Below are 23,161 nucleotides of genomic sequence, written 5' to 3' on the forward strand. Positions count from 1 at the left end.
ATTGAGCCCCCTTTCTGGTTTGTCTAGGATGAAATAGAGCGGTTGACACCGACATTTTGACTATTGGTCCTGTCTCGGGTATTTGGCTCATTTAGAATCTCCCCTGCCTGCTTCAGAATGGCTGGCTACGGGCATTCACAAACCTGTCCTTAAAACAACCCTAAACGTTTGTTTTCAGAAATGTGCAACTCACCGAGTGGTTAGTGGTGTTCGTTGATGTTCCAAATCAAGTTTCCCAGCGAAATACAGTTTGTCGTGTTTTATTTGGCATTTTGTAAATCCATTGATTTCTTCTTGCTCATTGACCGGAAACGGCAAGGGGGGCTGGTTGTAGTCTTTTTGCTCGGTCTAGCCATTCTGTTGATACGGAGGATCAAGCGAAAATACAACCCAACGTAAAAGAGCCCCATTTCCATTTCTGGTTCCAGTCCGGTCTCAAAAACGACCCATTTCTGAGATGATAGGTGGGAGTGCACACCCAGTGTAGGTGGATCATCCATCACACATCGGGGTTGACACTTCCACTGACGTCACCAAATGGTTGATTAAGAAATGGCTTATAAATGCTTATCAAACTGCTCTACCTCATATAGACGGTATCAACAGGGAGACTTGGATGATCGCACATGCAAACAGATACCGTCATATGCCTGCATACATGTTCAGAATAATTAAACACCAATTCTGTTCAAGTTTCTGATCACAAGTATAATCACCAACACTGTTTCACCAGTTTCCCTCTTTCAGTGCACGATGTGACCCCAACCATTGCTTCCCCTCTTTAAAGTGTATCACTTTAAAAAACATGTCGTAAGAGGAATAGGTCTAGATAAACAGAGCAGACTTGATATACACGTTTGAAATGACATTTCAATTTTATTCAAACAGCTTTACAAAGTTCATTCATTATTAACATACAATTTCCTTAAACAATAAAAAACATGTATGGTTTCATCAAAAGGTGTTTCTATAAATGAAGTAGTTATACAAAAATAAAAAATAAAATAAGTCAAACTGCATGAATGGAGCTGGACATGTCGCATGGAGCCATCAGAAGACAGTTTGAGGACAACTGAAGCTTGTAGCAGTAAAGAGGGCGGCCTGTTTGTCACCATATTTAACATACACTGAACAGGGGGTGTTTAGAACAAACATTAGGTCACTAGCCTACTTAACATTTGCCATCATAAAATGGAGACAAAAACTACCTATGGGCTAGGCCCTTTCTAATGGGCATTCCTTCCAAACACTTGCAGTGACGATAATACAGAAGGAAAAACGTGAGACTTTTGACATGTGGCTCTGCAGTGGGGGGGGGGGGGTTTGTGTGGGGTAAGCCCCCAGGAACGGTTGGCTCACATTGGATAGTTGAGCACTACATCCTGCTTAGCCAGCTCCAACAACATAGGATCGTCGAAAAACTTGCTGATGCTCACATCCTCGCTCAGGCCCTTGGAGTGGGGGGGGGGGGGAAGACAACAAGGTATGAGCTGTAGATCCCACTTTAAAGCCGTTTCTCAATACCAAGTACGCGGACTACGTTCTCGCGGACTTGGAAGTACGTACTTGGCAAGTCCGGACTTTCAAGTACAGACTTCCGAGAACGCGAGTACGCACTCTGCAATTGGAACAGCAGCGGACTCGATGATGCATTCTGGGATATTTAACGGCCCCAAGTCCACACGAGTCACCTCCGATGCGTCCTCGGTAGAACGGCCTCATCGAGAACGCATCGAGAACACTTCCGGGTTTTATGACCGTACACGCGTTCTCGCGTACTTGGAATTGGAACAGTGCTTGGGCCACCACTGATGACGTTTACCGAGAACGCAAGTACACGAGTACGCACGAGATCTTAAGTAGGGGTGTGCGATATGACGATATTAGATTGTGAATGATTAAAATTTCTCAAATTTCTTCGCGATCTGCCTTTACAGAGAGATTGTTAGTGTCGTGCTACAGTGCACATTAGGGCTGTCACTTTTTATTCAATATTCAAATATGCATTCAAATATGACGTGACATATCCATATTCGAATATATATAATCAATATATTAAGTGCCATGTTGTGTGTTTTTATACAGTCTATGATTAGACCGTTTGGTTTTTACTATATTGTTTGCCATCTCATTCATTCGCAGGTGCGCTAATCAAGCAAATAATATATCCTGATTCGAAAATGGATAACGCACAGAGCAGCCAGCCTGAGAGGTTAATTGCGACCCCAAGTCACCCCCGCTGACAGCAACACGCTGCATTGGTGGAGAGAAATTACCACACAAGCCGAAATACCAAGCTACAGTTACGGAGACCACATTGTAGCTTTAAAACAAATTTAAAAGCATACCTTCTCAATCAGGCATAATAAGCAAAACGTTTCAGATGACATTGGCGGTGCACTTCGGTCTCACCTTGCGCCGACGCGTCTTGATCATGAACTCTCTGGCCAGATGAGGAGCGGGCTGTGGCTCCAGAGGCCTGATCACGATGCTCTTGTCCAGGGGGTCACCGGGCACAATCTGGGGGGGGGGGGGGGGGGAACGACACACAAGGTAGATGGTGTAGGTACAGCATCATCAGACATGCCGGGTGCTCTCCAGTCATCGGGTTTTATTCCCACAAGGTCTTGTTGGGCCACACGTGGGTGGGCAGCCTCAACGTGGTGCCCAACACGCAGGCGTGCGTCAGGCCTGAGATAGCCATGCTTTCACTCGGTTTGTCAATCAAAAGTCTGATTTGTTCACTCCGTGGGTAATGACACAGACGGTGTGAGACAGCACGAGTGCGAGACATCGCGAGGAAGAAGGAGTCTGCAGGTTTTCGGTTGTGTGATCGAAAGACATTTCCATTAGCGAAAAATGTACGCATTTTGAGGTTTTAAAGGGATAGCTCAGGATTTTGGACACCGGGTCTCTCATTGGAGACCGTTTAACACTTATCATTCAGTCCTTCCAGTTGTCCTGCTAGGCTAGCGCAAGTCGAGGCGAACTGCTGGCCTGCCAATAAAAACAGTTTTACCCACTCCAAAGTACACCTGATGCAAACCAATTATAATGCCCGACTATCTATGTAAATGTCTGTGTTGATGGAATAATATTATAAATAAAACTATCCTTGTATCGCAATGATCACATTACATTTTGGGGGACTACTTTCTCCGCTACTTTCTCTCGCTGCCGTAGCTCGCTTCCAACTACAGGGATTATAAACTAAATGCAATGCGATGCAAGGGTAAGTTTATTTCTAACTCTATTCTATCAACACAGACATTTACATAGATAGTCGGGCATTATAATTGGTTTGCCTCGGGAGTGGGTAAAACAGTTTTTATTGGCAGGCTAGCAGTTCCCCTCGACTTACGCTGAGCCTAGCACCAGCGATTTCTGCAACTAGAAGGACTGAATGAAAAGTATTGAAAACGGTCCGCAATGATCAATAACACACTTGGGGCTCACTTGGAAAGGAGACCCGATGTCCAAAATCCTGAACTATCCCTTTAAGCAGACCGGGCAACAGGAAATCATTTCATCATCATTAACTCAACACAGCCTGCCTCTCATACCGTACATACTATGGATCGGTGTACATTAGGAGGTGGGGGATGGCGCGGCTGATTGGTCGGGACTTCCGAACGCAGGAACAGTTAGCATAATTGAAACGGTAAATGACTCAAGACCCTCTTAAGGGCCATTTGAGCCTGACCATTAATAAGAATAAAAAGGAACGGCACTTGTACATCAGGGTTGGATGAAATACCAGGGAGGACAGATAAGAGAATCGATGCTTACGGCTAATTCCAAAAAAAAAAATACATTTATTCGTGAAAGGAGACGAGGAAAAGGTAGCACGCCTCCCCTACGAGGACTGAACACAAACGTCCACAGCAGCAGCTGGTTGGGTGACCGACCTGCCAGTGGTGGAACACCGACAGGGCGAAGGCCTGTCCCTGTGTGTGCGTGCGGAGGTCCGTCTCGAAGCCAAAGGAGTCGATGGCCGGGATGAAGGCCTTGATGGTGTAGAGCGGGGAGCCGGGGATGGGGGCGTCCTGGGTCACGTGTCCTCTGTGGTTGTCAGAAAAAGCAGCAAGCCTCATCAAAACCCAATTCAACAATGTATGAAAACAGAGCTTGTTGTTATAAGGAGCGGAGCAAAACTACTAAATTTTTTAGTATGACTGTATCACCGACAGTATAAACATATGACTGACATTATGAGTTTGACCGACAGTATGACTGTATGGCCGGCAGTATGACTGTACGACCGACCGTATGACCGACAGTATGGCCGACAGTATGACCGTATGGCCGGCAGTATGTACGTGGAGGTATGGTGAGCTTGGTCGGTATGGTAACGTGGCATTGGTATGCCTTAAAAACTAAACAATCACCAACCATGTTTCTAAAGCATACTGTGTCAAAGTCCACTGTCAGACGGATGTGAGCGAGTGTACAGCCTTAAGGCCCGGCCTGCATTGTAGAGAACGTGGTTCAAAAGGGAGGGGATTCAAACTAATGTTTTTTGGTTGTTTTTTCAGATATAGTCTTCAAATTTGGCATGGGCATACTATGGAATCTCCTCTTAATAGCCACATTCAACAACTGAGCCTACATATTCAACAACTGAGCCTTTTGGATTCAATGTTAGAGCTGTTTAAAAGTGTTGTTGAGCTGAGTATACATATGCATGTATTTCTCTTTAAAATGTATATCTCTGCCGTCTTTCGCCTTATTGCTATGAATTTATCACCATATAGTCCAAACAGTCACCTGGTACACGTGTGCCAAGTTTGCAGCTTTTCCCACTTTCGGCACCAAAGGAGTTGATTGCCCCTTTTCCACCGACAGTACCAGCTCAACTCTCCTCAAATTTTTTTGTGTTTCCATTGCCAAAAATAGTACCAGGCACTTTTTTTTAGTAGCACCTCCGTCGAGGTTCCAAGCGAGCTGAGCAGGTACTTTTGTATGACGTAAACAGGCTGCTGGCAACTGATTGGCCAGCGGCTGCAAACAGGAATAATCACTCAAAGTTGAGTTGTGTCCGAGGGGGACACAACCTCACCTCCATCAACGTTACCGTATGACAACAATAGACATGCGGTCATTGCGTTTTTAATTTTATTTCCCATTTCCCGTCATAACCTTTCCCCGGGAATCAGGAAATAGTCTTGATCAGATTTCCCGGGAATCGCGTCTCCGGGGATCAAAACCCAATGACGACCCGCCCACATTGAAGAGGTTCTTTTCTACGACCCGTCCACGTTGAAGAGGTACTTTTTTTTTAGATGGAAACACGACGTGCCTGGAACCTAACCAAGTCATGCCGCACACAGTCGCGGCGAGCTGTTGAGCTGTCTGTGTCTCTGTCGGTGGAAAAGCGGCAAACGTGCGGGTGTTGGTCAAGTTGTGGTCACTGCACTAGTCATACTTCGCGGTCACGTGACTACCATGGATACCTGGAGGGCAACAAACGCTGGCAAAAATGGCGACGATCAACGGCCAACCAGGGGAATTGCAGCCTTGTAGCTTTCCGATACTTCAATCAATCAACTATTTAGACCATATATCACAAAATGTTAAAATTAGATACGAAGAGAAGATAAACATACTCTGAACTTGTGATCCATACACAGCACCCGCTGATGTATTCATTGCTTTGAAGCTGGCAAAGACTCTACCAGACTCGGAGTTTGGAGATATTTACATTTATCTCAGAGAATCCGTCACCTTATACCACGCAAAAACACTAACAAAATACTAACGAAAATACTAACGAAAACAATAGGGTTCCTACGGATTTCGTAGGACCCCTAATTAAAAACAAAAATATGAATAAAATAATTCCTTGAATCAAAATAAATGTAAAACCGTTTTTTGCATTAGCATGAACCATGGGAAGTCATTTGTAGGAAATCATAACGGTTGACAACGTATTATTGGCTATAAACACCATATCCCTAACTCGCATTGAGTTCTCTGCATTGAGTGCGAGAAAATCCAACATGCGTTATTCAAAATCTCTGCACATGGTTAAAATGACGTTGTGGGGGACAGACCTTCTACGGGCCAGCACTGTGTACACAGCAGAGACGCAGTCGGCTGGAGCCTGCACCTCCACAAAGTAGTAGGGCTCCATCAGCCTGGGCGTTGCCTGCAAAACAAGGGACACCCCACTAATAATCACACAGACTATCAACAACATGGAAAGCCCAGCGTCAATGATTTATAGCTAGAGCAGTTTTAGATGACAAGAGATAAAAAAAGGTAAGGAAGGGGGGAACAGGGGGCAATGAAGGAAGCACTGGAAGAAGAAGAATGATCTGGCACTGCAATTAAAGTGGCATGTCAGTAAATGGTCGACCCAATCAGGATAATGGAACATTCTAGGAACTGAGGCTGGATGGTCGGGGGGGGGAGGCACACACACACACATACACACCCCCACCCCCTTCTGGGGACACCCCTTTCTAAGCATGGTAGAAATGCAGGAGTTGCACAGTGGCATTAGATAGGGGTCCAGTAGGGGGGCTTTCGGTTGAAATGCAGAAAACACACGTTTACACACAGTCAGACACCCGTCATCTGGCCAGCTACTGGGTACAATGGTTTTGTGGTCAAAGTGGGGACTTCTGGTACACACACACACACACAGTGTTACAACAGAAACTTTTGGGGACTTCTTAAATTTCAGAGCTATTGATGCTAGGTATGTTAGCATGGCCTCTGCTATAATTTACAGAAGTTTTACTTGTGGGACTATGGTTTTTGGTCCCCACTCACCCGCCTGAAGTCCCCAGTTGTGGTTGTGATTACACGTTGAAGTCCCCACTTGGTCACACACACACACACACACACACACACACACACACACACACACACACACACACACACACACACACACACACACACACACACACACACACACACACACACACACCGAGGGGAGGATGAGCTCACCATGAGGAAGGCGGAGTACACCACCCTCCTGGCCGTGGGGATGACCTGACCCCCACCTCGATGCAAAGGCTCCTGGGCGATCACCGCATCCAGGATTTTGAACTTAACGTTCCTGATGGCTGGAGAGAGAACACAACGGCTTGTTTATAGACCTGCTGGAGCAGACACCACTACCACTCAACACTTAATAACACCCTCTTTAGAGTGGAAGGGGGGGTCATACTATAGCCGTTTTCAGACATGTCCTCCTCATTTTCACATTGGTGATTCGACCCTGAGGGTGATTCAGACTTGATGCATTATATGCAGACATCGGTGTTGTTGAGATCAGTAGAATCTTGCGGGCGGAAGGACGGCATTGTTGACGGGCGCGGGCGGGCGGACAGGATTGATGACGGTAGCTCCACCACGCGCTCCTGGGATTCTTTCGTCTGAGGAGGTCGCTGGTTCGATCCCCGGCTCCTCCTCCTCCTAGCGGAGTGTGGAGGTGTCCCTGAGCGAGACGCCCTCTAACCCTGACTGCTGACTGTTACGTTTTAATTTTTTTAAAATCATTTAATATTACTTTTAATAGCTCAGGGACGTTGGAGCAATAACCTGTTGTTTTTACACTTCAGTCTGCACTGTGAATGTGAAGTAATGTTCAGTTTTTGAATAAAAATGCGGCAATTACAAATGTTTCATTTTTTTTTATCAGATTCATCGATTAATCGAATTATTAAAATAATAATAATAATAATAATAATAATAAATAATGTTCTTCAGACATACGGCCCATCAGGAGAATATCAGGACTTACACGTATGTCTGAAAGCAGCTTATGTGAGGTTTTTGAGTGGTACATCTACCTTCTTAACATATGCATGCATACTTAATTAATGCAAATACTTAATTTTTGACATTGACTTTGGGTGTGAATGCATATGTACATGCGAGTTATGGGAAACACCCAAGCATTTGTTGTGCATTCTCTATGCATATGTGGGCGAGTTGTGTATTATCTATGCATGTGGGCGAGCAAGGTGTCTCATCTATATGCATACATGTGTGTGATTTATGGACATTGCCAATTCGTATGAGTTTGAGTGATGTGTGTCCCTCGTGTGTGTGTGTGTGTGTCCCTCGTGCCTGTGCGTGTGTGTCCCTCGTGTGTGTGTGTGTGTGTGTGTGTGTGTGTCCCTCGTGTGTGTGTGTCCCTCGTGTGTGTGTATCCCTCGTGTGTGTGTATCCCTCGTACGTGTGTGTGTGTGTCCCTCGTACGTGTGTATCCCTCGTGTGTGTGTCCCTCGTGCCTGTGTGTGTGTGTCCCTCGTGTGTGTGTGTGTGTGTGTGTGTGTATCCCTCGTGCGTGTGTGTGTGTGTATCCCTCGTGTGTGTGTGTGTGTGTGTATCCCTCGTGCGTGTGTGTGTGTGTATCCCTCGTGCGTGTGTGTGTGTGTATCCCTCGTGCCTGTGTGTGTGTGTGTATCCCTCGTGCCTGTGTGTGTGTGTGTGTGTGTATCCCTCGTGCGCGTGTGTGTGTGCGTGTATCCCTCGTGTGTGTGTGTGCGTGTATCCCTCGTGCGTGTGTGTGTGTGTATCCCTCGTGCCTGTGTGTGCGCGTGTGTGCGTGTATCCCTCGTGTGCGTGTGTGCGTGTGTGCGTGTATCCCTCGTGTGCGTGTGTGCGTGTATCCCTCGTGTGCGTGTAACCCTCGTGTGCGTGTGTGTGCGTGTATCCCTCGTGTGCGTGTGTGTGTGTATCCCTCGTGTGCGTGTGTGTGTGTATCCCTCGTGTGTGTGTATCCCTCGTGTGTGTGTATCCCTCGTGCGTGTGTGTGTCCCTCGTGCGTGCGTGTGTGTGCGTGTGCGTGTGCGTGTGTATCCCGTGTGCGCGTGTGCGTGCGTGCGTGCGTGCGTGCGTGCGTGCGTGCGTGTATCCCTGTGCGTGCGTGTATCCCTGTGTGTGTGTGCATGCGTGCGTGCGTGCGTGCGTGCGTAGGACTCACGCTCATCACACAGCGGCCCCTCCCTGGTCCCCCACTGGAAGCCCTGAACGATGCTGTCTTTGACGGAGCCCAGCAACGCCTTGTCAACCTACGCACAGACACACACACGCAGGGCTGGAGGAACATTGTCTCGACACACACACACACACACACACACACACACACACAAAACGTGTGTGTGGAGGGCAGATCTTTTCTCAGTAGAAGAAAGACTTCATTGTATTTAGTAAACAATTATGTAAATACTTCATACACACTAGTAGGCCGTTTTTTTATCATGCCATCGCATGATAGAAACATGATCAACCTCAGATTCTCCAGACTATGCATTCTGGGCCTGGCCGGGTGAACCCATGTCAGGACCACAGACCCCACGCAGCAGCACCGCCTCCCCAGGCATGCTGCATCCGCTCCACCCCCCCCCCGCGGTGGGGATGGAGCGGTGGGTGGGGGCGCCTCACCTCAGACGGCAGCGTGTCGTCCACCAGGATGTTGGGTCCAGTGGTGTCGGGGCCGAAGGCCCAGATGGACCTGGCGGCCAACAGATCCCAGTCGTACTTGGTCTGGAAGAACTCGCCAAGCTTTTTCCTGCCGTCGCCAGAGAACAGGAGGGCAGAGCAGAGTTGGTGGGTTGTTAGGATAAGGTTGGATGTCTGCCAAGCAGTTATCAAGATAAGTTAACCCAGGGAAGGGGGGGGGGGGGGTGTTAATGGAAGAAGAGGAGGAGGGAAAGAGCAGGGAGATGGGAGCCTAATGGTGAGTGATCTCACAGCTCCGCTACAGGCACTATATGGTAATAAGGGCCAGGAGGACAGTGTCTGTATGGGAGGCTGACCCCTTGTACACGTGCAAAGGGAGGTGGATTATAATTGAATGACTTCGACTGAATCGACTTATGTCGCAGTCCCATTCCGAGGTAACTTATGGACACACATGCTTGCGGTTAATAGCCTATACAATTAAGCATCATGGAAATTTATGTTCCACCGCAATTTAAACTTGTTTTTAGAATAACACTGCTTGAACCCACGCTAGGGTCTGATTCGAAGATTGGATGTTCGTTTTAATTAAATCACGCATAATTGGCAAAAATCGTTATGGCCCTGTTTTTTTATTGCAATGTTTGACAGTAAGCTTCAATGGTCATTTAGTGCACTTATTAGGTGCCAAGCACAAAGTGCGAGGCAACCTATTGTAATTGTCAATGTTTTTATTCCGAAACGTTTGACTTACACAGCCTACACCGATCGCACGCTTTTTATGAAACTTACTAGACCAGTAGAGGTTGACCCAAAATTAGCAGACAGCAAATATTACACTGATTTGCCCAAAGGTGGCGCTATACCAACTGTCCAAAAATGCAAACTTTGCACAAGCATATCTCGTAACCGGTTTGACCTACACTCATGAAACTTTGCTCACACATGCATATCCTCATGATCAACAAATATGCCTCAAGAACCTATGACTTCCGGTTCTCAGATTTGCCGCCATTTTGAATTTAGTTAAAAACAGTAAATTGCCTAAGGTTCCCAGGTTTTTGGACTTTGACAAAAATCCTTTAGCCCAAATCATCTATGGCCCATTATCTTCTAAATAGCTCCCAAGTCATTACGGAAATGACAAATGACTGCATTGTTTCACTCTCAGAACTGTTATTTGAATGATTCTATCCAATGATTCTATAAACAGGAGACAGTCCAGTGTGAAATTGAGATCTTCTGAAGTTTTAGAAATGTGTCACACCAAATCAAAAGAGGTAGTCGAGAAAGTGAGTCAGACTGAATACCGCAGAACAGATTTGGTTTGAGGCAGGAAGACCCATTCCCATCCAGGCGTTATCTCGTCGTTGCTGGCCCCCTTTGGAAAAACCAGAGGTTCCTCTAAATACACAAGCCCTGGGTCAAGGGGTCAGACTACCTACCTGTTCCACGTGATCTGCACCACTTCGTTCTCTATGTCCTCGGCCAGGCCCTTCTCCAGCGGCTCTGCGATCATCGTTATCTTGTTCCTGTAATTTACAGATGTCAGTCATTCTCACTCAAGACCCTCGGCACAAGGAGCAATCCATTACTCCAAAACAGATATTACCAAAAGGCAGTTTCCGGTTTTCTTTAACTGCATGCACAGATTTCCACACAGCTTAGCAAATGTTAAAAAACAATATAGCTTAGAGCAGGCTATGATGGACATTAGAGAAAGAAGCAACTACGATAGTGTTTTGATCTCTAGGTTAGACTTGTTAGAGGGTTTAATGTTCAAAATGGTGGCGTTTACACTCACTTCTTGTTGGGTGTTTCAGCAAAACACTTCAGCGACGATGTCTCCACCACCGTTTCACAGAAGGTCACGACGGGGTCAGCAACCTGTCGGCAAGCACAGACTTCAGAGGGGTAACCGCTTTTCAGTTTCCCATGAAAATACCTATAAAACTAGGATAGTTATATTCAATATAATTAATTGAAGTTAGGGTATTATGATCGGTCGATTCAACAGGACTAATCTCTTGTTACAGGAGTGCAAACTGGTGATCACCCAAAAAAGGTGACACACTTTTTTTTGCCAGAAAATAAAGAAAATGATCATTGTGTGTTTGAGTCTGTTTAAGTGACACGTAAAAGTCGGTCAGTGATGTTCAGATCTACTATATGAAGTGCTGACAATAAGAAACTAAGCATTTGAATTTTTTATTTTTTTATCTCAAGTGTTCGAATTCCAGCTAAAACCGTAGATTCACTGGCTCTTTAAGTTGACAAGCCAACCTTATCACCCGCATAATTACTTATATAAAACAGGCTGCTTACAGTGATTGTGTTCTCCACGCTGCCTGGAAGTGGAGCTAGCGGTTTCCGCAAGCAGCAAAATTTAGCAGACAGAAGTCACGACCCGCCCAATTCGCCTCTTATTGGCTAGTACTCGACAATAGTCACGTGGATGCGCGTTTTGAGTTAAAAACTGTGAATTTCTCAAAATGTGACGAGTTTGCACCCCTGTGTTTAAAGGCGGATCAAAAAAAGAGAGAAGTATGATTTTAAAGGTTGCAGATAAAAGACATGAACATGTCCCAACAACCCATTGGCCACATTGAGATGAAACCTCAAGCTGCTGGGCTGATAAGAAACCGAGGCACAACACAACCAAAAACACAGACACCGACCGACCTTGATGTCGATCTCAGAGTACATCTTGCGCAGGTCGTGCATCACACAGTCCAGGTACAGCTCTCCTGTCCCCAGAATGACGTGCTCTCCAGACTCTTCCACCTGGTGAAGAGGGCACACAGGGTATAAAACACGCACGATAATGACAGCACACGTACCCATCCACTAAGACCGCCGACGGAAACGGCTGCTGCTGAATGTTTAATTTCTACATGCGTCGCAAATAATCATCGTCATGTCCAAAAGGGGAACCAACGCTAAATATATTTCCCTCCTGTGGACGAAAAAATAAAAAGGGGCTGTTTGAGGGCGTGTACCTTTGTGGTCAGAGACGGGTAGCTCTTGTTGACCTTCCTGAGTCCGTCCAGCATCTTGGGCAGTTCGGACGGGTTGACGGGCTCCACGGCGATCTTGATCACCGACGCCGTGTTGAACTTCAGCGGCCTGAAGATCTGGGCCTACACACCACACGGAAGAGTTTCAAAACGGCTTAAAAGGCAAATGGTCTTTGATTGTAACTACACGGGGGGTGTTTTTTTCCCCCCCAAGAAAGAAAGTCTTTGGTCACAAACCTCCTCGTTGCCTCTGGGCTCTGTGATGGTGGCGGTCTTGACGATGGGCTGGTCACAGCCTTCTATGAGCACCCAGTTCCCGGCTGGCACTCGGTTCACCTCTATCTGGTATCTGTGGCGGGTGACACCAGAGAGCTGGTTAGGCCCTGCTTTATATTAGGGCGACCGTTCTACATCTGACCACATTCGGCACATCTACCACCCCTCCTAAATGTGCCTGGAAGGACAGATTTTTTTTTCTTTCTCTGTCCCATCACATTTGAAAAAAAACAAAAAAAAAAACATCCCATAATTGTTCCTACTTGTTCAAGTAACATCGCACAATTCACTTGTCATGACACTGATCTTTTTTTTGGGACACATTGCGCAGCCCCCGGCGTCTGTCTACCTGGCCACAGAGATCCAGAGGCGCCCCAAGGTGCAGACCTGGGAGTCCTCCTCGTCCTCCAGGGTGTAGTTCTCCCCCAGCACCTTGACGGGCTGGCCGGCCTGGATGGTGCCGCTCAGCACGCGGCCAAAGGCGTGGAACTGCACCCCGTCCTCCGTGCTGTACATCTTGGTGGTGTGGCACATCAGGGGGCCCTTTCGGTTGGGGACGGGGGGGGGGAAGATGAATGAGGAAACGGGACAACAACAAGACAAAAGGTTAACTTGTGTCGAGTCTCCCCTGCTTGGCCCCCGTTTAGGGATTTTTTTTTTGCCAATCAAGAATTAAGCTCAAGCCGTTTCTCAACACCAAAGTACGCGGACTACGTTCTCTCGGACTTGGAAGTACGTACTTGGCAAGTCCGGACTTTCAAGTACAGACTTCCGAGAACGCGAGTACGCACTCTGCAGTTGGAACAGCAGGGGACTCGATGATGCATTCTGGGATATTTAACGGTCCCAAGTCCACACGACGAGTCACCTCCGATGCATCCTCGGTAGAACGGCCTCATCGAGAACGCATCGAGAACACTTCCGGGTTTTTATGACAGTACTCGCGTACTTGGAATTGGAACAGTGCTTGGGCTACCACTGATGACGTTTACCGAGAACGCAAGTACACGAGAACACACAAGAACGCGAATTGAGAAACGGCATCAATCTGTGGCGTGACTCACGTCCGGGTCACACTCCAACATCGCCTCCCCCAGGTCCGAGTCCAGACCACCGGCGTAGCTGTGCTCTATCTTAGCTCTGGCGCCCTCCTGTGGCGACGGGATGTGCTGTATGCACATGTCAACCAAGCCTGTGTGTGGGGGGGTTGTTATGCAAAAGGCATAACATGACAATTATTTAACACAATAATAATAATACAAGAATAATAACACAATAATAATACAAGAATAATCACTAAATAATTATCATAAGATATGAGATTTAAGTTAAACATGTAATTCAGTACCACAAACAAAAAAAAAAAAAAATACATTACATTACTAGTGGAACCTCCACCCTTTAAACTAGCAGAGGCCAAGGTCAAGCATTTGCAGCTGCTTTTCCACTTTCCCTACGTAGCGGGTAGACCGAGCGAGCAATCCAGACGGGCTTACCCGTGAACTCTCCGAAGAAGCGGTTGCAGACCAGCCTCAACAGGGGTCTGATGTTGAGCTTCAGCTCCTCCTTGGTGAGATGAATGCCCAGCTCATCCAGCACCCTGGGCAGGGACGTGTCCACATCTCCCACCACCTGCAGCGACACAAGAGCCATGAAAGAACCACTACAGTTGATGGGACTTTAACCTATTAAAAAAGCAATATAACATTTGGTGTATATTGTGATTTCACATCGATGTACACCAGTGGCGGCTGGTGGTTTTTGAAGTGAGGGAGGAAGGACTGCGCGCATGGTTGCCATTGGCCTGCTTGCACTTGTTAGTGGCGTATGGTGGCATAACTATGTGAGAATCAAGTTGTTTCAGGGTGTTTTGGTGAACTACAAAATAGCAGGGAGGGATAATTATGTGAATAGAATTGATACAAATCCACCAGTGGCAGCATTGTATTTTTAAAGCTGGTGGGCAGCATGTCTTGGACTACAAGGGCAGAAGGAAAGGATGCAAAGCCAATTAGTCAAATCAGGCCTACTCTTGATTTGTAAAACTAAATTAAAAAATATGGGCCTATCATTGGGCCTATTTTTGCCCTCAATGACTGAAGCTATTGGTTGTAATTTGGTTATGTTTATTTTCAGCTACAATTGTTTTAAGAAAAATGAAGACACAAGACCAAAAGTGATGCCATTTAAAATGCATCATGCTCTGAATCATTAACTAACTATCCTTTCCACAATATCAAACAGAACGGTCAGAGTAACAAACAATTAAAAGAACAACAAGAACATAATTTCACAACTATTGACATGGGCTGTCAGCCTAACATTGTTTGAGTGAATGTGGATGTTAATGGATGTTTCAGAATGTTGGTCATGGTGTTAAGCCAAACAAGACTGAGGGACTTCATTTATAGATCAAGTCAATCCTCCTCGCTGTTTATGTTGAAAAGATATCAGTGACCTGGTCATACCAAACGGGCTAGTAACGGGAAGTGATTTCAGAATAACGGCGAGTCCAAGTCCACGTTTTCGCCACCCTTTCAGACGACTTGGTAACCCAACGGTGGAGTACCGAAAAATAGGTAGACTCGGCGCGTTTATTTCGGCGGACTTTTGGAGGTGGAAACGCCAAAATAAGCAAACCGAACCGCACCGCTCGGTGGAAACGCCAATATAAGCGAAACAGAGTCGCACTGTACCGCAACGAACAGTAGCGCACCGCTCGGTGGAAACAAGGCATACGAGCGGGTTAGTTGGTTCTCGTAGCCTAGAGAGTAGAGACTTGAGGGGATAAACCCTCCCTCCGGGCTGCTCCACAGCCAGGCTCCTGCTTATTGGTTCATAGCGCAGCCAGGGCTCCTGCTTATTGGTTCATAGCGCAGCCAGGGCTCCAGCCTATTCGTGAATAGACGTTGACGCGATTCAGATCCCTTAGCTCAGTGGTTCTCAACCGTTTTTCAGTGATGTACCCACTGTGAAATATTTTTTCAGCCAAGTACCACCTAACCAGCGCAAAGCTTTTTTGGTTTGGCCTTCTTTGCCACTTGTCCCTCCGTGTTTTCAAAAGAATTGCTGCTACGCTTCAACCACGACTCCATCGTTGATCCAAGTGATTGACAGGTGATGCCAGGTGGCATATGATATGATAATGAAATTGAATAGCCTACAGAATATAAAAATACATTTTATGAACTTACACTTATATTTTCCTGAAATATCTATTAAATAATTATTTTTAAAGAATTTCTCCATGGATGCTACTTTTGAAATATATGTATATTTTTAAATCTCACGTACCCCCTGGAGTGCCTTCACGTCATATTAAGCTGTAGTGATTCCTTCTAGTGCCCTTTAAGGCAATGCCAGGGATTTGTTAGGACAAATGTTGCAGATTTGCAACAGTTTTTTATTTTACTGTAACAGGTGCCAAGATCTTTTTATGGATTTAATGCAACTGTTCACGAAATAGGTAATTGCAAAGAGACAAAAATAACAATTTCGATTTATGCAATGAATTAAGCAGCCCTTATTATTTGCAGGATAAAGAAAAGAATATGCACCTGTGATGGTAGTCAGAAAAGGAACGCGATATTTAGGCTAGGCCTGGGCGATAAAACGATAACGATATGTTTTGCGATAGACACGTAATCAATAACCAATAGAAAATGCGTTCAATATTTTTTTTTCCTCGTTGGAAGAAACCGGAGAAAAGAGTCTAGCTCTGCTTTGAACCAGAGGTTGCGAAGCAAGGTTGGTTGCATGAACAAAGGGACTCGTCCTCTGGTACCTAGCAACACATGGAATGACACGCCAATCAATAGCCAAATCATGTAACAATATCAAGTTTGGTTGCGCCATCTCGTTGTCTCGTGTTTGTGTTTCTTGAACAACAGAAACAGCGTGGTGTGAGAACTGAAAGATGAGTGCCGCAACGAGCGAGGAAATTGTCGACAAAAAAAGGAAAGGTCAGCTTGCCAATATGGCTGATTTTTTTTTTTTCTTTCGGCATCAGTGCCTTATGACAAAGCATCCAAACGCTACAAATACATGACCCACCACATATCATACACCACGGCTAAGAATAAGCTTCCGCTCAGTACTGTCGAGAAGCCCGACAGCCCGAAATCTCCTTCATGTGCTTGACCTGCGCTGCGTGACTCCAGGGCATATTGCACATATTAAAAAAAGATGTTATTCACCAGAGGGTAGGGGTCTGTAACCAGACGCGTATTCGTACTGAACTTTTTCAGTACGGGTCTAACGGTTTGACGCACGTTTCGTTTCGGTATGTACCGAAAAAAATTATATATACTGTATATATATATATTTTTTTTTTATTCAGTTTTTATTGATTATCACACACTGAGTGTCTGGTCTTGTCCTGATGTTTTGTGTTGAGGACCACAATGGAAACAAGTCCTGGACTTTGTTGTGTTTTTAGCCTCAATTGTATTTGATGTCTTTTCATTTGTGTAAGGCATTTGTTTGATACAATTAAATAAATCAAATCAAAATCCAATTGTTTAATAGAAATAAAATAATAAAAACCGAAACATACCTCTTACTTCTATACAAAAATAGCTGCCTAACCAGTATTTTACCCCTTCAGAAGCATTTATATCGAAATTAGAATATAAAATTAACATACCGTGATATAATACTGTACCGTCTATGCCTCAAATCATACCGTGATATCAATCAACAGCCCTATCTTGTGTATCGTTACACCCCTACCAGAGGGTGAACTTTTTTTGCACTAAACTTGCAGTAAAAAATATAGATGAAGATAGTTCTCAGATTTCTTTATGTTTACATTTAAAACGGCACATGTTTTTGTAACTTTATTATTGTTAAGCACTTTATTATTGATAATTGTTACGTTTTCATTGTGATGTTAATTTTCATTTAGACTTATGTTTATATTTATTTATTTGAGTATTTTCCATGGTTGTAATAAAAAATAAAAATTATAAAATAAAAATTAGCATATTCGACTGGTTGAAGAATTGGGGTGTGTGTGTGTGTGTGTGTGTGTGTGTGTGTGTGTGTGTGTGTGTGTGTGTGTGTGTGTGTGTGTGTGTGTGTGTGTGTGTGTGTGTGTGTGTGTGTGTGTGTGTGTGTGTGTGTGTGTGTGTGTGTGTGTGACCTGTGAAAGGATCTTGTAGAGGGGCTCCAGAACAAACTCCACAAAGCTGCGCTGGGAGTTACTGGTGGGGGCCTTCTTGGTAAACTTCCGCCTGTGGGAGGAAATTCAAATAAAACGAACACAAAGGATGAGGCCAACGAGACGGGGAGGGAAACGAACCAGGTGGTTTTGAATGGTTTCAAAACCATTTGAATAAGTGACTGACGTCTTAGGGTTGAAGTAGATATCTCCCCAGAGTCTCTTGGCAAAGTCGTTGTAGTTTATGTCACCTGCAAAACCAGAACCAAACAAGTCTTAACAAACATTAAATATACATTTAGATTATTCAGACGGGAGTGTTGGTGAGGGAAGGACACACACACACACACACACACAAGTTGAGCATTGTGAATCTCACCGTAAGTGTCTGAGTAGATCTTGGCAAAGGAGCCCAGGGTGAAGCAGGTGGAGTACTGGGAGCTGGCGAAGCACACGTTCCCCAAGAGGGGAGACACCACCAGGTTCTCGTCTGTGGAGTAGGTGCTGAGAACCAGGACGCAGAACACAGGGAGTCAATAATGACCGAGCTCCATCGTCAATAACCACCTGAAGACACGTCCGCAATCTAACAAACTGCACTTGGTTCTCAGCTCTTGCTTTGAACTTGGAACGCTGAGGTGTAACCCTTATGCAACATACAAGTATACTATATGTTCCAATTCATATAGCTAGTTTGTAGTTTTGTTTTTTTTAACTATATTTATTATTCATTTCATTTATTTAATAGCGACCATGGACAGCGACTGTCCCAGAATTAGCTAAAAAAATCTACAGTCCCTTGGGATAACTTGATCAGAGAGCATTAACATTCAAGTGTCTGCTTAGCCTTAGAGACTACAACAATGCAACACAAAAATAAACTGTTCATCCAGTAAATAAACTGCACTTGACATTGACGTGCACAGCATATTTTTTTTTAAACACTATTCTCAAAGAGAACGGGTACCTAAGCAGGCCGTTGACCTCGTCCACGATGTGCCGCAGCTTGTAGTAGGCGTCTGTGGGTGGCAGCTTGAGCTCCACAATGAGGCGGTCAATCTTGTTGATGCAGACGGTGATGGCCAGACGCTCTTGTACAGCATGCTTGATCAGACGCTCTGTGTTCAGCATCACCTTGAGAGAGAGGGGGGAGCAGTGGTCAACGCGTCATGCGTTTACCCACCACGGCTTACCAGGCCATTTTTCGTGGATAGGTAGGACTTAAAGATAGTTAGGGGGGAAAATGGGACTTTCTATTTGCCATTTAGTCATTAGTCTCTTAAGCAGCTTACAACAATTGTTTGACATATAGGTCATCAATGAGTGAGTCAGGGTTGGGCATTATGGCAGGTTGTTCGTCTGGGAGCCCCATAACAGCCACTGGACTTACTCCCTCGGCTGCGTCGATGAAGAGGACGATGCCATCGGAGATGCGGATTCCGGTCGTCACCTCGTCTGAGAAGTTGACGTGACCTGCGAGGGTTTCGACAAGTGTGTGTCAGATGTACTAGTTGTACGGTCACGTCCCCTGTAACACCACCAAGCTGCTTCAGAAGGCACTGTACCTGGCGTGTCCATGATGTTGAACAGGTAGGATTTGCCTCTGGAGTCCGGCAAAACCATAGTGACGGGGGTACTTTTGATACCAACGCCCCTCTGGGGAGAAATAGGTCAGGTTAGCAATAGAAAAGAAATGCACATTTTGTAAACCTTAATTTACAACCAGACTGACAACAACTATGCAGATCATTTTATTCCATAGGCATGATATAAAGAAATACTACGCATCCTAGTGGGAGCAAATGCAACACTAAAACTGTGCTGTATGTATATATATAATATTCTGATTTGATAAAACAGTAATTTAAAACCATCTCAGAGCATCACAGTAAAGCTTTATTGAGTTGCAGTGCAATACTGAAACAATGTCACTTTTGGCGAGTTTCCACCAAGCGGTACGGTACGGTTAGGTGAAATTAGGTGGTACAGTTTACGTTTCCACTGCCAAAAGTGTGCGGGGTCCGGACTTTTCCGCGATTAGCTGTACCTATTTTTCCATTACTTCTCCGTTGGGGGACCAAGCAGTCTGAAAGGGTGCCGACAAGTTGGAGATACATAAACCGTCTATTGATTGGTCGACAGAATCTTCCGGGCGACAGGGGGATAATAACAAACAAACACAGTACCCGCGAGGTATTTCTAGACAACGGCAAAAGCTTTGTTTATTGAAGAAAATGTCTCGCAAAAGTTTACCGTCCTTCTTGAACATCCTAAATTGTTTCTCTTTGTTTATGTGTCGAGTTCTTTTTCATTGGATTTATTAGCAGGCTACACTGTGTCACAAAGTTGCCGTGGCTATCCCCATCCGGCTTAAACCCCGCCCTACCTCAAGGATACTGTCGGCGGTGGAAACGCGAGCCGTAACCGAGCCGCACCTAACTGTACACCTACCTGACCTAATCGAACCCAACCGCTCGGTGAAAATGCAGCATAACACGTCTCTCACCTCTTGTTCGGTGAACAGGATATCCGTGTAGCGAAGCTGCAAGACAAACCCTTATTTAGCAACCAAGGTCAAGGTTTCAAGGTCAACATATACACACACACGATAATTTAGGCGGGGATAAGCAACTCACATCCACGTCGTCCCTCTTCCTGATCTCTGGGTGAGTTTGCTCGATCAGACAGTCAACGAAACAAGTCTATATGAAAACACAACGAAAGACATTCAGTTAATAATCTCACTACAGACTGCGCTGTAGAACCATCATCTTTTGGACCAAACAATAACAGCAGAATTTGTAGCAATCAGTTAACAGTAATCGGCAGGTTGGGTCTGACCTTGCCGTGGTGCAGATGGCCACAGAGGGTGATGTTACGGATCAGCTCTGGACTGTCCATCAGGTCAGCGAGAAATCTGTAAAACACACAATCGTTAAATCCGATCTCGCTGTAGAAACCAACAAAAACGGCAACATTAAACCCGATTGGTTGCATTCGGACGGCATGCATTTAACAGGAAGACACTTTTTTGAGCGAATGAGTGAGTGTAGAGTGTATATTAGACAACATTGTGCAGACAATGTGTGCAGTGCTGTGGAGAGCAAAGCGTTTTGACTCCTTACTCCATGTCATAAACGGTCTGCGGCAGCTCCTGCTCCATCAGAGTGAACTGCTTATTCTTCACCGGTTTGATGATGGGCTCTGAAAGAAGCAGACAGGGGTAAGCTTCACATTATCCATTCATCTAGTCTTGTCTTGAGGCTCAATGGTAATGTGTATCATTCACAATGAATATAAATATTTATATATTATCTTTCTCTTGTTACTAAAATGTAGTACTTGGAACTTGTCAGCTTAATTGTTTGTTTAATTTTTTTCTGAATTTCTTGAGTTGTAACTTCATGTTTGAATGCACTTATAAGGGGTAAAAGTGTTAACTAGCTAGTGCTTTGTATTGTGCAACAAACCAGTGAGGGGTTGGGTATCTTCCTCCTGGACGATGGTCTCCACCTCTGGCCCATAGACTTCTTCCGCTGTGGGATAATACTTTTTATCCTCGTGCAGGACCACCTCCATCCCAGGAACATCGTCGTCAGCATCAGCCGGCTCATCTTCGTCTTCATCATCATCGGGCTGTATTGGAATCGGACGACATAAATACTTCCAAGAATCCTTGCAGTAGTGTCAACATACAAACCGATATACGAGCAAAATAAACATCTATGCCACATAACTGTAGCACAGTTCACATAAATGCATATATATATATATATACCACTGTGCATATGCATTGCGAACACGCATCAGCATGCACAGCATGAACATCAATGTCAGCATAACACACACCTCATCCACATCCCTGTCGTCTGCCTCGATATCATCGTCATCATCAGAATCCAGCTCCGGACCGATGTAGTTACCAAACTCGTCGTACAGATCCGCCTCCATCCTTTAAAGACGATCAGAGAGATGCGCTCTTATCACTGTGAATACGACGTGTGACAATGGGCTTATGGACAAAGTGCACCGTTGATAATGTCATGGTTATGAACAAGCCATCAATCTAGCTGTGAAGAATTGTGTAGCCATGTTAATTAATAAGAAGTTCACGATATTGTCTTTGAGCACTGTGTCTAAAGACACATGATTGCATTAGCACGCTGACTAGCATGCTCGCTAACAGGCGATGAATGAGTTTCTCAAGCGACGTTTCAGCCGCGTTGCAACATCGACGGAGTAAGAACACTACATGCAATAAGCCTCTTACTTGAATAGAGAAAAACACGCAGCGGAATACACACCTTAACTTTTTTCAATTGCTCAAATACAACTTAAATTCAGAAAAGGACTACTTATTCACAATATATAAACTATCTGCCGAATGCCGCCATGCGGATGTATACCTTTCCGCCTTTTTCTTCTGCTATGTTGTCATGATTGGGATGAGCGGCTACCGCCCTCTACCGTCGGGGCAGGTCGTAGACCTTGAAAGACGAGATAAATTGTGTTGGTCCTCAAACGATGTCATGAATAGTTCGATTTAGATTTAATTGTTTAGATGTAGACATCATTAAAGTCATTAGATCTGTATCATTGCCACTGAATAGCATAAACTGAAGTGTGGCTATTCATATTTTCTAATTGAGTGCTGGAAATATTTTATTATAATACAATATTTATTATTAAAATAATGTATTTTATTATGAATAATGAGAAAGGCTATAACCCACTTGGCAGTATGCCAAGGCTGTTTCCCTAAATGTATGATGTTTCTAGGGGCTTTATTTTCGTATTCTTTTATAAACTATAAATCTAAATAATGGAATGAGAAAAAGGAATTTCATGAATATTAAAGACATTCATTTTCTGTAAAAAATAAATAAAAAGCATTCATATACTGTATATCTATAGATCTATATATAGAAAGATCTATATCTATCTAGATAGATCCGCTGACAGAGTGGTCAAGAAGTACCCACTGGTTGGTACCCAGATACCACGTGGAGCCCGAACGATAATGTTAAAAAACAACTATTTTTTTCGAATGATGATGAAGAGGGTGCACCAGATCACAGCGATGTTGATATGGTGGATTGGGAGGATGCAGCGCACTAGTAACTATAGAGAGAGAATGGTGAATATTTAGAAAAATGTGTTTTTGAGTTATTACTGTGTGTGTGCGTGTGCGTGTGCGTGTGTGCGTGTGCGTGTGCGTGTGCGTGTGCGTGTGCGTGTGCGTGTGTGTGTGTGTGTGTGCGCGCGCACACAATGAGTGGTGATTTAA

General features: G+C 44.9%; 1 protein-coding gene across 1 annotated transcript; it reads right to left on the reverse strand.

Annotated features, from left to right (window-relative positions):
* Positions 1 to 856: 856 nt before the first annotated feature.
* eftud2 (elongation factor Tu GTP binding domain containing 2) lies at positions 857 to 22,270 on the reverse strand. The gene is made up of 28 exons (XM_084487974.1): positions 22,179 to 22,270; positions 21,724 to 21,826; positions 21,345 to 21,510; positions 21,000 to 21,078; positions 20,716 to 20,791; positions 20,511 to 20,576; positions 20,381 to 20,416; positions 19,440 to 19,530; positions 19,265 to 19,347; positions 18,842 to 19,008; positions 18,254 to 18,378; positions 18,062 to 18,125; positions 17,857 to 17,947; positions 14,210 to 14,345; positions 13,778 to 13,905; positions 13,063 to 13,256; positions 12,675 to 12,786; positions 12,420 to 12,560; positions 12,103 to 12,204; positions 11,225 to 11,307; positions 10,866 to 10,952; positions 9,403 to 9,529; positions 8,942 to 9,029; positions 6,955 to 7,073; positions 6,054 to 6,148; positions 3,909 to 4,062; positions 2,413 to 2,520; positions 857 to 1,451 (listed from the first exon to the last, which is right to left on the reverse strand). The coding sequence occupies exons 2-28, from the start codon at positions 21,823 to 21,825 to the stop codon at positions 1,356 to 1,358; spliced, it is 2,916 nt and encodes a 971-aa protein (XP_084344100.1). The 5' UTR covers position 21,826; positions 22,179 to 22,270; the 3' UTR covers positions 857 to 1,355.
* Positions 22,271 to 23,161: the final 891 nt, after the last annotated feature.

This window comes from Micromesistius poutassou (assembly GCF_964030765.1).
Source record: "Micromesistius poutassou genome assembly, chromosome: 1".
NCBI classification, from domain to species: domain Eukaryota; kingdom Metazoa; phylum Chordata; class Actinopteri; order Gadiformes; family Gadidae; genus Micromesistius; species Micromesistius poutassou.